At 42.7% G+C, this 16,680-nt stretch overlaps 1 protein-coding gene and 1 long non-coding RNA gene across 2 annotated transcripts; one reads left to right on the forward strand and one right to left on the reverse strand.

Moving 5' to 3' along the window:
* The first annotated feature begins 8,354 nt into the window (after positions 1-8,354).
* LOC146577456 (uncharacterized) lies at positions 8,355-11,707 on the forward strand. The gene is made up of 4 exons (XM_085254519.1): positions 8,355-8,558; positions 9,004-9,169; positions 10,181-10,651; positions 11,228-11,707. Exons 1-4 carry the CDS (start codon positions 8,355-8,357, stop codon positions 11,431-11,433), a joined length of 1,047 nt encoding a protein of 348 aa, XP_085110645.1. The 3' UTR covers positions 11,434-11,707.
* Positions 11,708-15,795: 4,088 nt separating this feature from the next.
* On the reverse strand, positions 15,796-16,631 carry LOC146577457 (uncharacterized). The gene is made up of 3 exons (XR_014889516.1): positions 16,573-16,631; positions 16,292-16,447; positions 15,796-16,057 (listed from the first exon to the last, which is right to left on the reverse strand). It is a non-coding gene; the product is annotated as an uncharacterized LOC146577457 (long non-coding RNA).
* Positions 16,632-16,680: the final 49 nt, after the last annotated feature.

A 16,680-nucleotide genomic window follows, 5' to 3' on the forward strand; every position in this document is an offset into this window, starting at 1 on the left:
GAGCCCGCATCAGTTTGAACTGGGGTCGTATTAAACAGGCTGACAATGTCAGTTTGGGAACATTTAGAGGAGAGTTGTGTCTACTTTGTGGACAGACATGCCCCTTTTTGCCAGGTCAGGGTGAAAGGTCGGGACAGGCCTGGTTTGGTTCAGTACCGGCCGATCTCCTACATGTGAGAAACCAGGCGTGGGCAGGAAGTCTTGCTCTGATGCTGATTGGCTACGTTTTCATTAGCTGTGTAATCGGATTACTGCCTCCATCATCAAGATCCAATGTAACTATTTTTTACTTTAACGACTGACAGTCCAAACGACCGTAGGAGGTTTTGGAAAACTATAAAGTGTCTCTGCCAGCTGTGACTCCTCAGAGCTTCCTCCTCACTTAAATATCGACTCCACTCCTGTGTCACACAAAACTGAAATGTTGCTTTAACAAACACTTTGTTGCTTCTTGCTCTTTGTTCAGCACAGTATCTGATGGTAAACCTCTTGCACACAACTCTGCTCGTAGTTCCTGCTTACTGATACCTTTTCCTTCACACCTGTCACAGTAGAAGAGGTTTGTAAGGCTTTGAATAGCCCCAACACCAGAAACTCGTCCTCACAATCGTTCTCCTTCCTTCTTGCACTTGGCTGCAAATATCATAGCTGAGCCAGTGTCTTATATTTTTAATCTTTCTCTACAACAGAAGGCTTTACCACAGATGTGGAAGTGTGCCTCTGCACTCCCCCACTGAAAGCTGGTGATTCTTCAACAGTTAATGATTACAGGCCAATTTCCAAACTCTGTGTCTTATCTAAGGTTCTTCAAAGGCTGGTAAATAATCAACTTCAAAGTTATCTGGATGAAAATATGATTTTATCTCCCTTCCAGTCTGGTTTTAGGAAACTGCACAGTACTGGAACTGCTTCGATAAAAGTTCTCAAAGACGTCTATGAAGCGCTGGATGCAAAGAACTACTGTGCAGCTCTTTTTACTGATCTATCAAAGCCTTTGACACTGTTGACCACAACAAAAAATCTTCTGGCACAACTTCACCTACTTCCAAGCTGCGTGGAGAGGATGAGGATCTAACAGCACAGGAACTCCAGCAACACTCAGCAGCAGCTGCTCCCAGTCCCTTGGTTTATGAGCTGAGCTGCTGACCACAGCATTTTATGTCATAGATTACTGGAAATAGGCCTTTCAGACCGAGCAGCTGGCTGCTTCTCTAATGTTCTTTTGGACATCAGCAGTGCGTTCAGCTCAATGGTCTCTCTTCCAGCTTTTTAAATGTCACTAAACGAGTGCACAGGGTTCTGTCCTGGGCTACTTATGTCAACGGTGTGGCACAAAATCTAGATGCATCTGTTCATTTTATACAATCAACATAAAGTCAGCAAAGAGGCACAGAAAAGAAGATCAGACACCAGCGAGGGAGGATAAGAAAGACAGATGCAACAACATTGCCATCCCCTATGTAGCCGGTGTATCAGAAAAACTCAGGAGGGTTTTCTCCAAGCACGACATCCCAGTGTATTTCAGACCCAGCAACACGCTCAGACAAAAACTGGTTCACCCGAAAGACAAAACGCCAAAACACAGACTTAACAATGTGGTGTATGCTGTACAGTGCAGCGAGGAATGCCCAGACCTCTACATTGGAGAGACCAAACAGCCACTTCACAAGCGCATGGCACAAAACAGAAGAGCCCCCTCCACAGGACAAGACTCAGCAGTCCATCTGCATCTTAAGGACAAAGGTCACTCTTTCGAGGATGCCAATGTTCACATTTTGGACAGAGAGGACAGATGGTTTGAAAGAGGAGTGAAAGAAGCCATCTATGTCCACTGTGAGCGACCATCTTTGAACAGAGGCGGTGGTTTACGACACCAACTGTCTGCCATCTATAATCCAGTTTTGAGATCCCTTCCCAGACGCCTTAACGCCCACTCACATCCTGGGCCATCTGATCTCAGGAATTCGCATGATAAGGTGGGGCCAGGTTTCACAAGAGAAGAAAGTGTGTACATTATTGTACTTTATTGAGCCCCGTGGGGAAATTGCTCTCTGCATTTAACCCATTCACTCAGTGAAGCAGTGGGCAGCCATTGGGCACCCGGGGAGCAGTGTGTAGGGACGGTACCTTGCTCAGGGGTACCTCAGGGTAGCTGTTAAGGGGAATCGAACCCCCGACCTTCCGATCATGGGGCAACCACTCTACCTACTGAGCTATCCCTGCCCTATGAACTCACCCGAAACTCTGGCTGATTGGGACCCACACCCAGTTTCACACCTTGGCTCAGGCGATTAGAGGATCATCAGGGGGTCCTTTGTCCCTCTGTGGGGGGTAGCTCCCACTAGGTTTATATCTGGGACTCTCCACTATTTGACCTTAGAACTGAAGAAGCTTCTCAGATGAGAGGTGAAACGTCTTCAAGTAACTTAAAGAAGTCCAGACCCTTTTTTTTTTGCAAGCTCCTTTGACTACCATCAACATAGTTTTCAAACCATTACAGCAGCTGTTGATAGTATTCAGTCTCAGCTGGCTCAGACTGGCTTTAAATGTAGAAAAAACCAAAGTCATGTTGTTCACAAACAGAAAGAGGGTCCGGCTTTATTTCCTTCTCCTGTATCTGCTCAAAGTATTTCTATTGAAACTGTGGCCTCGTACACATACCTCGGTATTGTGGTTGATGACAGTCGTTCCTATAAGCCACACACTGAACATCTAATAAAGACACTGAGGCTGAAGTTGGGCTTCTCTTCCAGGAACAGATCATGTTTCACAGGAAAAAGCTTGTTGCTGCCACCTTTTTTTTTTACCTGCCCTGGATTACAGTGACATGATTTATATGAATGACTCTGCTCGCTCTCTTCATCTGTTGGATTTTGTCCATCATGGGGCATTAAGATTTATAACTGTCTGTAAACCTTTAACTCACCACTGTACTCTGTGTTCTCTGGTTAACTGGTCCTCATTGGTCTTACACAGGATGGTCCATTAGTATCATTTTATCTATCAATCTGTTTCTGGGTTACTGCCTCCTATTTATCAGAGTACATGTTAGGCAAACAGTTCAGTCATAGCCTGCAGTCTCAGGACATCATTACATCCACTGTTCCATCAGTTCATGCAGAGCTTGGGAAGAAGGCGTTCTCCTTTTCTGCTCCGTCTTCATGGAGAACATAACCAAAGGATTTAAGGCTCTCCGTTGATTTCACTTGCAGACTTCAAAAGACGTACACATGTTTTTGTGAAACCATCTCTGGGAACTTGTTCTCATTTTTAATGTGACTGAGTACATTACACAAACTTTTCTTTTATTGTTGTAATTTTAATATGTTTGTCTGGAACAGGTCTCTCTTGTAAATGAGACATTGAGTCTCAATGAGCCGACCTGTATAAATAAAGCTTCAATTACAAAGTCCTTTGTTTAAAAGTTCCTTCAGCTGCCAGTGGGATGTGCTGTGGCACTATCGGTTTCTGAGCCTTTATATTGTTAGTTAGAAACTACAAATATAATGGCTCACTGTATTTCAGAATCAGAGAAACGTTATTAATCCAGGAGGGAAACTGAGTTGTTATAGCAGCAAATATACAAGAAACAACAAGCACTCATATAAAGTGAGTATAGAAACAGTTATGATAGATAAATATTCAGATAAATAATATCAATATATAATATAAATAATCTATAATCCAGTTTTGAGTTCCCTCCCCAGAAACCTTAACGCCCACTCACATCCTGGGCCATCTGATCTCAGGAAATCACATGATAGGGTGGGGCCAGGTTTCACAATGAGCTCACCCGAAACCCTGGCTGATTAGGACCCCCACCCGCTTTCACACCTTGGCTCATGTGATTACGTAGAGGATCATCAGGGGGTCCTTTGTCCCTCTTTGGGGGGAAACTCCCACTGGGTTTAAATCTGGGACTCCCCACCAATTGACCTTAGAACTGAAGAAGCTTCTCAGATGAGAGGTGAAACGTCTTCAAGCAACTCAAAGAAGTCCAGACGCTTTTCTTTGCAAGCTCCTTAGTCTACAATGACCTGGATGACTGAGAACCATCACAGACAACTCAGTCCCATATTTTAGGTTATTCTGAATAAATCGTTCATGCCCTCTCTTTGGAAAGAAGCTGTTGTGGTTCCTGGTCCTAAATCTAGTCGTCCAAAAGTTCTAAACGACTTCAGGCCTGCTGCCCTCACCTCAGTCTTGGAAAAAATCATCAGGAATGTGATTATGGAAGACACTGAACTTCAGCTTGATTCAATGCAGATTGCACATAAGCCCAATAGAGGAGTGGAGGACGCGCTTTTGATTCTACTTCACCTGATTGTCAAACATGTAGAGAGTAAAGGACTTCAGTTCATCGATTTCTCTTCTGCTTTCAATAACACAGCCCCAGATTTGAATCAAAAGACTTTTAGAACAGTTTGAAATCCGGACAAACCTGAGCAAGTGCAGTCATATAAATATCTTGATGACAAATGCTATTATTTTTCTGTAAAGCAAATTGACCTAAAAGTAAAGTAACCTTGATATGTCAGGATGTAGATGCCCCACCCAAAAACGTCATCCAGCCCTGAAACATCGGTACTGCTCAAAGCAGCATTGCTGTCCACATGTCCATCAGAGTGTTTCTTTGGACTTCATGGTGTTGCTGCTCCCAGTATTCTAACTGGGACAACCTTTGAGGCCGTCACAAAGCAGCTGTATTTGTACTGACATTACATTACACACAGGTGCACTCTATTTAGTCATTAGCACTCATCAGGCAATGTCTATGGGCAACTGACTGCACTCAGACCAAAGGGGGGTGAATAATAATGCACATAACAATTCTCTTCACTCTGCTGACAAGAGATTCAACCCCCACTATGAGCACCTTCTAAAGAGCACCATTGAGAGTATCCTCACCAACTGCATCACTGTGTGGTATGACTCCTGCACTGGGTCCTGCAGGAAAAATATGACAACGGGTAGTGAGAGCAGTGGAGAGGATTGCAGGGTCCTCTCTTGCCTCCCTCCCCAGGAGATCTACTGTGCCTGCCTCATTCAAAAGGTACTCTTCATTACAGGTGACTCCACTCATCTCTTCAACAGCGTCTTCAGTTTGCTGCCATCAGGAAGGATACTGAAGAGACCTTTTGACCTTTACATTTTCGTTAATATCTTTAAAACAGAAGCAGCACAAACAACAATTTTAGCAGCACAAACCAGCACAAACGTAGCACAGTTGATTGACACCAGTTTTGTTTGTTTTAATTAATGTGGGGGGGCTGGTTGACCTCTGGGGACCTCTAGAAATTTTCTTGAATATCTTTAAAATGATAGCAGCACAAACAAAAATTTTTGCAGCACAAACGTAGCATAAACGTTTGATACCACTTTTGTTGGATTTGAAGAAGGTGGGGGGGCACACTTCATGTCAGTCGCGGGAAAAACCAGCAAAAGAACTCGAGCAGCCAGGCTACGTAAAAGGTGTAGGGGGGCGTGTTTGCGGTCACGTCCAGTGGGTGTGTGGGCGGGAGCGTTACACAGTCGCTCCACCTCAAGTCACTACTGCGCAGACTCTGGCTCCAAATTTGCAAGATGGCAGCCTCCACAAGCGGGATATTTTGGCTTCATTTTTGCACAATGGGAGGAGGCGGTGTCGCGTCGTCCATCTTTTCTATAGTCAATGATTTACTCCAATAATAACCCCGTCACGGCGAAACATGAAGCACAATCTAACTGGAGAACCGGGGACCCTCTCCCCCGACGTGTTTTTCTCCCTAATTCAAAGCTTTCTTTTAATGACATCGTTAACATTTCTCAACAAAAACACATGAACGTGTCACTGATAATTCAACAATAAAATCGCTTCATGTTGTGGCCATCACACAGTGTTTTCCAAATTGATTCACGATCTGAAAGTGCGCAGATTTAACGTACATAAACCTTGGTTGGGTTTATTATTTTATTTGACACGTAAAACACATTTATAGTTATATCCACCATTCCTGTTAGTTTTGGCTGCGCTCGGTTCCAACCAATCAGACTGTCCTGAATTCGTATTTGAGGTGAGAGACAAACGACTGGAGGTCCATTGTGCATCAAAACAATGATTTTATTAAAGCACATATATGTGGGAAGCCGAGCACGATCACTCAAACAGCACCGATCTTCCCAGAACAATAAATGGGGTGTCATATATATAACATAGTTGATGACGAACATTATGCGTCAAAGCAGATAAATAACATGCATCAATTCCAGTAATTCCATATTCTAAAAAAGAACAGTTCCTTCCTCTGTTCCTCCGCCACCGCCAGATGCTTCCTGTTATTTCACTTACTGCACTTCAGAACAGAACATGAGCATGCCGTTTACAAGCAAAACAAGTCTTTATACTGTGCATGTGTGCAGGCAGACTATGTGTCTTGACCTCAGTGCATGATCTCACTCGACAAACAAAGACATTTTAGAAGTATACTTCCTGACTCTGTTTGAGTGATCTGTTACCAGGCAAACTCCAATGCAGCAGGCTGCTGAACACACACAGGCCTTTATTCTATTCCTATATAATATGTGGTGAATTGTAAGCATGTATGCAATCCTGTCGTGGCTCCAGGTCACCTTAACTTCCTATTGATCGGCCAGACGTCGCGCTGACCGAAGCTTCAGGCCATTAATTAACTTGACCGGGCTTCAACTCTTTAATTAGTACAAAAATGCAATATGTGTATAACATGATTACAGTTGCACCTGCAATGATAGATTGTTATGTAATTATGCTCACACCTGAAATACAGACTTTAATGTAACATCAACAGTTTCAATAAATGCTCTGACGAAATGATAATGATAAATGATAAGTGATGCAACAGTAATAATAATGGTTATGAATAGTAACAGTAAAATAATATTCTCATCTCGACAAGACCAATTTAGGCTAACGGCGCACTAATCCCATAACTGCATACCCATAATCCTCAACCGCCGTTGCTATGGAAATGAAGACAATCAGCAGCTTGACGCTACCCGTTATTCCTGTATTTGTTCTAAAATAATAACCAGCGATAATTATCATCATAATACGAAAATAAACTGGCCCAGTGTTTAATGGTGTCATTACAAATTGGTCATTTTATTTTTTTTAAATTATCATTTATTTATTTTCTATTTTTTTTTACAAATTGCAATATTTATCTGCAGCGCGCCTTTGTCAACAGATTTTAAGCAAGGCGATTGGATGGCTTTTACTGCAATGCATCTTGGGAGTCGTAGTAAATGTATGTTTCAACTCACGGTCCTGCTGCCAAGTGGTTTCTCGACACGAGGCAGATCCTAGCTAAGTAAGTTGTGATAAACTGTTGGTAATTTGCATGTTCACTGAAAATATTAATCAGCTGATATCAAACTTGAAATGTTTTCACAGAGCAGTCTGTGTACCAAGAGAACTACTTCTGCAAAAGTTTATTTAATGTTTCCTTTTGTAATGTATTCTCCTGTGTAAGTCACTTGCTTGGCCACCCAGCTACCGTTAGTACTGCTCTATTTTAGCAGTGCATCTTTTCTGTAATTAATTCAGTATTTTTAACCCTATTCTCGCAATTTACTCAATATTTACGACTGTAATCTCCATCCATCCATCCATCCATCTTCATCCACTTTATCCGAGGCCGGGTCGCGGGGGCAGCAGCCTAAGCAAAGAGGCCCAGACCTCCCTCTCCCCAGCCACCTCCTCCAGCTTATCCGGGGGAACACCAAGGCGTTCCCAGGCCAGCCAAGAGATATAATCTCTCCAGCGTGTCCTGGGTCTGCCCCGGGGCCTCCTCCCGGTGGGACATGCCTGGAACACCTCACCCAGGAGGCACCCAGGGGGCATCCTTGTCAGATGCCCGAACCACCTCAGCTGGCTCCTTTCGATGTGGAGCAGCAGCGGCTCTACTCTGAGCCCCTCCCGGATGGCCGAACTTCTCACCCTATCTCTAAGGGAGAGGCCAGCCACCCTTCGGAGGAAGCTCATTTCTGCCGCTTGTATCCGCGATCTCGTTCTTTCGGTCACTACCCACAGCTCGTGGCCATAGGTGAGGGTAGGGACGTAGATCGACCGGTAAATTGAGAGCTTCGCTCTTACACTCAGCTCCCTCTTCACCACGACGGACCGGTGCAGCGTCCGCATTACTGCAGCTGCAGCCCCAATCCGTCTGTCGATCTCCGGCTCCCTTGTAATCTCTTAATTGATTTTTTTTTCTAAATATGGTGTAATACTGCCTATTATTATATTATTTATTTCTTTGGTCACAAATTATTTTTTTAATCATCTCACCAAAACAGACCTGAAATAATCCCTACATGTTCCATTTTCATTTGCAGAAATGACAAAGCCAAAAACCAAACCATGCCCTTCCTGTCAGGCTGCAAACACCTGCAACAGGAAGACATGCAGTGGATGCCTGGGCAGCCTGAACATAAAGGAGGGATTGGAAAAAAACCCAGAACAGTTTAAAAACAGCAACTGGGCTGCCTCTGTTAAAAACAACAGAAATGCGAGCAGGGTGGTTAATTCAGCCCAGTTGTCAGTAAGTTTAAAAGTTCTGATCTAATAAGTGGTTGGTCTGCTAGACAATTCTTTATTAATCACAGTTGTCAATGTTTTCTTGTATATCATGAAGTAAGAAACTAACAAGACATGTATATACACATTAAATATTAATTTATAAAAGAGCATAAATAAAAAAGTTATTCACATCAGAATAACATCATCACACTAAAGACATCAAACTAGAAAAAACTTCAACTATTTTAATTTAAGCTACTTCTGATTTTTAATTTAATCAGCTATTAACTGAGAGACAAAACATTTCAAGATGGATTTGATCATACATTTACAGGTTTGGTCGCCATAAATACTTTTTAACTATCTACAACAATAAAACAACAAAGATGTGAAACTTAAAGGTTTGTTATACATCCGTTTGCTTACATGAAAGACTGGCTGCATGTTTTTCTTTGTTGTTCTTGCAGGTTTCAAAGCTACACGCCCTGGGCTACCGGCCAATTCTGTTTCTTGGACAGTTTGACCGTAAGGGCCGTATAGTAGGGGACGTGATCACTCACATCGAACCAGCGGAAGGTGCTGCACGTGACATCCTCATGAAGATGAGGAAGCTTTATGAACACCTTCTGAGAAGTAAGATATGCTTTGTCCATTATCTGTAACCAGGTGTCCTTATCAGGTAGCCTATCCTAGCTGTCTTTGGGTGATACTCATGGTACACCCTAGATAAGTAGGCAGTTCACCACGAGGTACATAGAGACAAACAAGATGGTGAAGACGAGGATAGTTCAGAGTCACCAGCTATTCTTTTCAACTCTACTCTATTCTGTTCTATTCTATTCAACTCTACTCTATTCTGTTCTGTTCTATTCTATTATTCAGCCAAGGTTCAGACCAGTAACCTTCTTGCTGTGAGGTGACAGCTGCCCTACATGTCCTGTGGCTAACATGAAAATAGTGTTATATATGCCTTATTACCTCCCCATGTGGCGTTCACATCACCAAAGCTAGCCACCGTGAACCTCTGCTGTTACCTCACTTAACAATTTTGTATATATGTGTGTGTGTGTGTGTATTATGGTCTTTCACACTCATGTTTATACAAATGTAATTGTACAAATCTTCTCGAACACCACACCTGATAATTCTCTTTGAGACTTTCTAGTATAACAAGTACATATGTAAACATGTTACCAATATGAACACAAAGATTCTTATACACTTATATACTTCTTAAGAGGTCACCTGATTACCTCCCTGAGGTCGTTAGCATCACCACTGTACAAAACTCTTAAGTCACAGTACTAGGTTGAAGTGTCAAATGTTGTGCACTACAAATGCAGGAAAGTAGTGTCATCAGAGGATAAAAGTCATTAGCTCTCTGGATTTATAGTCACACTCATTAATTTATTAATGTACAATGTAGAAAAGCACTACAGATGTCACACTACCCCCGAGGGCACTTGTACTGAATGATTTGGGTCAGTGAGGGTGTGAGATGACTTACTTGATGCCAATATTTACAAGTTGTAACTTTAGTAAAAACCTAACTGAAAACATGCAAATCACTACTTATTATGTGTTTATGTGTACTGTACATTTTCAACCCCTTTTAATGAATATTTAATATTTAAAATTTTGCAGAATTACAAGTTTCACCTCCTGCTAAAAGTTCTCCACCAGCAGCTGGACCATCCTCTGCTGACAGTGTGGATGCTGGACCAGTCCCAGACCCAGAGGCTCTAAACCAGGAATTTATTCTTCATTTAGAGCCTGAACCAACATCTTCCCTCTGTCAGCCTCCTGCATCCTCCTCTTCATCTCTGCTTCCTCCTGCATCCTCCTCTTCATCTCTTCTTCCTCCTGCATCCTCCTCTTCATCTCTGCTTTCTCCTGCATCCTCCTCTTCATCTCTGCTTCCTCCTGCATCCTCCTCTTCATCTCTGCTTCCTCCTGCATCCTCCTCTTCATCTCTGCTTCCTCCTGCATCCTCCTCTTCATCTCTGCTTCCTCCTGCATCCTCCTCTTCATCTCTGCTTTCTCCTGCATCCTCCTCTTCGTCTCTGCTTCCTCCTGCATCCTCCTCTTCGTCTCTGCTTTCTCCTGCATCCTCCTCTTCGTCTCTGCTTTCTCCTGCATCCTCCTCTTCATCTCTGCTTCCTCCTGCATCCTCCTCTTCGTCTCTGCTTCCTCCTGCATCCTCCTCTTCATCTCTGCTTTCTCCTGCATCCTCCTCTTCGTCTCTGCTTTCTCCTGCATCCTCCTCTTCGTCTCTGCTTTCTCCTGCATCCTCCTCTTCGTCTCTGCTTCCTCCTGCATCCTCCTCTTTGTCTGTTCTTCCTCCTGCATCCTCCTCTTCATCTCTGCTTCCTCCTGCATCCTCTTCTTCATCTCTGCTTTCTCCTGCATCCTCCTCTTCGTCTCTGCTTTCTCCTGCATCCTCCTCTTCGTCTCTGCTTCCTCCTGCATCCTCCTCTTCATCTGTTCTTCCTCCTGCATCCTCCTCTTCATCTCTGCTTCCTCCTGCAACCTCCTCTTCATCTCTGCTTCCTCCTGCATCCTCCTCTTCATCTGTTCTTCCTCCTGCATCCTCCTCTTCATCTCTGCTTCCTCCTGCATCTCTGCTTCCTCCTGCATCCTCCTCTTCATCTCTGCTTCCTCCTGCATCCTCCTCTTCATCTCTGCTTCCTCCTGCATCTCTGCTTCCTCCTGCATCCTCCTCTTCGTCTCTGCTTCCTCCTGCATCCTCCTCTTCATCTCTGCTTCCTCCTGCATCCTCCTCTTCATCTCTGCTTCCTCCTGCATCCTCCTCTCCATCTCCACTTCCTGCATCTCCCTCGATTTCTACGGCGTACACCTCGGATGTCCCAACCAAAAAAAGGAAAAGGAAAGGTTAGACGTTATGTTATTGTAAATGTACGAAACACATGACAGGTTCGTTAAGTTTGATAAGATTTCTTTTTTCATTTTGTTTCATTCTTTCATTTTCTCCAGTTTTACAGACCTCATGTAAATATTTCCTTTGTTATTTTTCAGAATGCTGAAAACACCGTACACAGAAGATTTTCAAATATGAAGAGATAGTAGACAGGAGAGTTGTAAATGTAAGTAATTTAGCCTGCTGCTGTGCAGATTTGTTTGCATCTTTGGACTTCCCGGATTTGAACTGTGCCTGACTGACTGTCCATAAGCTTTTGTATTTGATGAATCTTCACTAATTCAGCCACTGAGTCTGGATTTCGCTCCAAATAGGACATTAAATAGGAACATACCACCTGATACGACCTGGTCGTGCTGCCTTCCTGATGTTTACGTTCTTTAAAGTCCTCCTGACATCATGCTCAGAAGGAGTGATTGATGTGGAGGTGCTCCTTCCCATTCAGTAACATCTGCTTCAGTTAGTTTTGCTTGTGAGCCACAATGTAAGCAGTGTTGCTTTGCTGACATGCACTCGATGCTGGCAGTACAAGCATTGTAGTGGTTCTTATGTTTTTGTAAACTAATTGTATAATATATTGAGCCATTCAATAGTACACAAATGTTTGTAGGCTCCTTTTTGTATGCAACTTGCATGTCTTTCTTAACTAAATGTTTGTTTATATCATGTTTTTCAGGAAAAAGAAGAAGTTAAAGTCAAGTGGAAGCCCTGCTCAACATGGTATGTAGTAACAACTTTGTTGGACGGGAACAGACATTCATACTGTTGATAAATAGTTATCACCTCAATTTGAACTCATGTATTTGGACTAAAGTAAATTGGGAGCTTTTAGCTGTCGAGCTGCTCTTCTGTGAGGAGCTTGATAGCTGTCCACCTCCAAAGTCCATTATGAGTTTTGGAGGTGGACATGGTCAAGACTTTTAAGAGTTGGCGTAAGACTTTACTTCTTTATAGAGCTTATAGTTAGGGCTGGTTCAGGTCAGCCCTTAGTTATGCTGTCATAGGACCAGACTGCTGGGGGTTAGTGCCCCCCCTCTCTGTCTGTCTCTTTCAGGGTTATGCAGGCTCAGTATTGGTTGAAGATGCAGTCACGTCTCCTTTTACTAAAAACTCTCCCCCTCTCCCTCACCACCATCTGTAAACACACATGTCTCAGTAATGCAGTTCATGCATGTTACTAACTAAACTTCTTCCCTGGAGTTTCTGTGCGCGCTCATCCAGCAGGTTCTGAAGGATCGTGGCTGCTGCTGTGGTCCTGCTTGACGTCTGCTTCATATATTATTACTCTCTGACTTGATTTGATTCATTTATATTACAATGAAGGTGTATAAAGCATGACATGAATATAGAAGATATTTCATCCTAAAAAATTGTCATATGTCACAACCTAAATGATCCTATTTTGTGTGTGTGGTTGTTGTTTGTTGTGTTTTTCTCCTGTCAGTGGCAAAGTGTGGGATGACACATGGGAACCTGCGCAGTTTTACACACAGTAAACCAGGCACCACAGGTGGCAGAGATCGCACAGTTCACAGTTTGTAGTTCAACATAAAAGTTCAAAATAAAATATTTACTGTACAATTCTAACCAGTGTCAGTCTCTGTTTCACGCTCTAACTGTGGCTTAAGTACATAAAACACTCATGAATCTGATCCATCAATAATATCTTCCCAGCACTCGATATCTCATAGTTTTACATATCAGCCAACATTATTGTCTACATGCTCATAAATATAGAAGTGACTTGGCTATTATAACATATTGCAAGTTAAAGCAATACTGCACTGCACGTAAAGTAAGTAACATCTTGTATGAGGTGATTAGGGTCAGCAGTGCTGTGTATGGGAGCCTAAAGCAAAGCTAACTGCACCAGTACCAGCTTCACAACATGTTGTATATTATACGTTTCTACCTGTTTGTAATATGTCATCTGTCATGTTTAGATGCAGTGACAATTGCACATTTGGAGTCGTGGTCATATGTGGTTTTTATATACAGGGTATTATTTTTTTCTTTTAATTGTCATTTTTTCTATTTTTCTTGTTTGTTTGCACATCATTATTGTGTGCATATTGCATATGTAACATTACTTTTATTGTTAATATTATTATTAGATACCAAAGATACAATTTGATTAAGGGTTTTCCTGTCAAAATGTCAATAAAAATGCAATTACACGCGTAAACAATAGGATCAAAATACACTTTGAAAAAGTCTGTTGATCAAATACTGATTTTCAAAACATTCTAGAGGAAAATAGAGATAAAATAATCTGAATACTAACAGTGATCTTGGATGATGATGGAGGCTTGAATGGATTATTCTGTTTCAGTCAATAGGTTCATATCTATGACAATAATTTGATAAGTTTAACAGGTTGGTTCAGGCCTGGCAATACAGCAAATATTCACAAACTTTTGTTTTTGAAGAATGCTGATCTTTTTTGGGATGAAGCTATCTGGCAACATGACACAGCCCTTTAACCTCATCTGTATGTCTATCATGTGGCTGTGGTACTGGGTTTTGGTTTGATGCATATGCAGGTTACAGCTGGGGAATGGCAGTATGTTGTGGATTGATTTGGCATGTTCAACCACTGTTACACCAAACTCTCTCACTTATAACATGATCAAGGCCTCTTACCCAGTGTCATGGATTCTCTGTAGTTTTGGGGACACAGGGCCAAAGTCTGAGGCAGTAAGTCAGATCAAAGAAGGCCATGATTCTAAAATGGGAGTTTACTCGTGTCATTGTGTATATCCAGGAATATGTGCCTGAGGAAAAATCAATATTAAATCAAAGTATTCCTGAATGACCACAGCTGGCATGAGTTCTCCAAAGCTGCCTGCTGTCTCAGGATCTGTCTCCAAAAAGAACCAGGGAGCGCTAACATGTTATGTTCTAAACTGATGAAGAAAATGCACATTAAACATAGTATAAACTTACTGAGTGAAGTAATGTGAAGAGGATGCCTTTAGCTCCTATTGGGTTGGTTCCTTGATCAGTGCAATACAGAATCATTCATCTGGTTTGATGTAATGTCCTTAAAACACATCAAAATGAGGCTCTGTAGTCTGTGTGGCCTCCACATGGCTGTATGACCTCACTACAACACCTGGGCATGCTCCTGATGAAGTGGCAGATGGTCTCCTGATGGATCTCCTCCCAGACTCCAGGACTAAAGCATCTGCCATCTCCTGGACAGTCTGTGGTGCAGTTGGTGGATGGAGTGAGACATGATGTCCCAGATGTCCTCAAATGGATTCAGGTCTGGGGAATGGGCGGGCCAGTCCACAGCATCAATGCCTTCGTCTTGCAGGAACTGCTGACACACTCCAGCCACATGAGGTCTAGCGCTGTCTTGCATTAGGAGGAACCCGGGGCCACCCGCACCAGCATATAGTCTCACAAGGCGTCTGAGGATGTAATTTCAGCACCTAATGGCAGTCAGGCTACCTCTGCCGAGCACATGGAGGGCTGTGCGGTCCCCCAAAGAAATGCCACCACACACCATTAGTGACCCACTGCCCAACCATTATGCTGGAGGATGTTTCAGGCAGCAGAAGGTTCTCCAATATGTCTCCAGACGCTGTCACAAGTACTTAGTGTGAACTTGCTTTCATCTGTGAAGAGCACAGGGCGCCAGTGGCAAAGTTGCCAATCTTGGTGTTCTCTGGCAAATTCCAAACATCCTGCACGGTGTTGGGCTGTAAGCACAACCCCCACCTGTGGACGTCGAGCCCTCATACCACCCTCATGGAGTCAGTATCTGACCGTTTGAACAGACGTGCATATTTGTGGCCTGCTGGAGGTCATTTTGCACAGCTCTGGCCTTTCTTTCCTACCCCACAGTACCTTTCCTTATCTTTTGTTTCCTACTCTTTTACTTAGTCTTTGATCACAGTTGTCTTTCTAGATAATTAATGTCATTTGTTCTGGGGCAAGTCACTGGCTCGGGTGCATTCTGGGACTGTCAGTTCACCAGTGTGCTGGCATGCTTCTTAACAAACACACCACTACAGCAAACATCTCAGTTGTACTTGTTGCTTTCTTCAACAAAACACTGAACAAAAAATGTCCTTGTGAGTGTGCTGCCTGGTGCTTTTACATTTTGTGGTAATTTGAGCAGCCCAGAAAGCATCCCATGAATTAAATTATGTTATCGTATCTGAACATGTGCACTAGTCATTAAATTAGATGGGAAAGAATGATTCAGGGTAAACAACTGCACCAAGGGAATTACATTTTTCTTCTCAACATGTAAAATGTCTGTTGATAAGCAATTTCTGAAACAGACATTATAAAAATCACATTAAACAGATGTGATTAACTTTTTATTCTATCAAACATAACATCAATGATGACACAATCAGTCTTCATCAGAAGTGCTCAAATCACTCTCAGCGGCATCGTCTGGAACGTCCTCCTCCTCCTCCGAGTCCATTTCCAGGAGTGGTTGGTGGCTGAGGATTCTCTTGTACACGTCCTTTACTTTGAGCATTTCAGCTTTCAGTTCACTTTGTTGTTTTAAACCAGGCTATGGAGTCCTTTCTGTGCATCCTCCGACATGCCAACAAGGGAGGCTGTAAAAACAACAAAACTATTAAATATAAGTAAAACAAACAAACAAACAAATAAAAAAACTTACCTCATAAACACAAGGAGTTAGGATCATGTAATAAAAAATTTTTTAAGGGAGAAGGCAGTGTTAGCTAGCAACCCAAATATAGGTAAAAGATCCAGTAAGACTTTAGCATCTGCTATTATTTTCAATCAATTCATCACCAAATGTATAAATAAATAAAAGATGTGCTTACAGTCTGAGGAGATTGTCCCCAACACCACAGATCGCATTCGCAACACTGTCCAGTGATGCTGCATCTCCCTGCAAAGGATCATCTCCTCCTCTCTCAGGCGCCTCACAGCCATCACCTTCTCAAAGACCTTTCTCTTTGTCCGGAGGTCAGCAGCAGCTACAGTTTAACAACATCAGATGGGAAAACATAGTAGCATATTATGATTCAAGAACAAAACATTCAACTACTGCTCAGATACTGGGAGTTTGTTTAAAAAGGATATTTAGAAATCAAGAGCTTACGTTCACTTGTGCTCTGCCAGGGCCAAACGTCGGTCTGCATGAGAGCATCACTGGATACGATTTGCTTTGTTGGTTCAGCGAGCTTATTGTAGTCGTCAACAGCAGCCG

Source organism: Mchenga conophoros, linkage group LG3 (assembly GCF_057382185.1).
Source record: "Mchenga conophoros isolate Kocher_MC1m ecotype Shallow Benthic linkage group LG3, M_conophoros_male_GT1.1, whole genome shotgun sequence".
NCBI lineage: Eukaryota > Metazoa > Chordata > Actinopteri > Cichliformes > Cichlidae > Mchenga > Mchenga conophoros.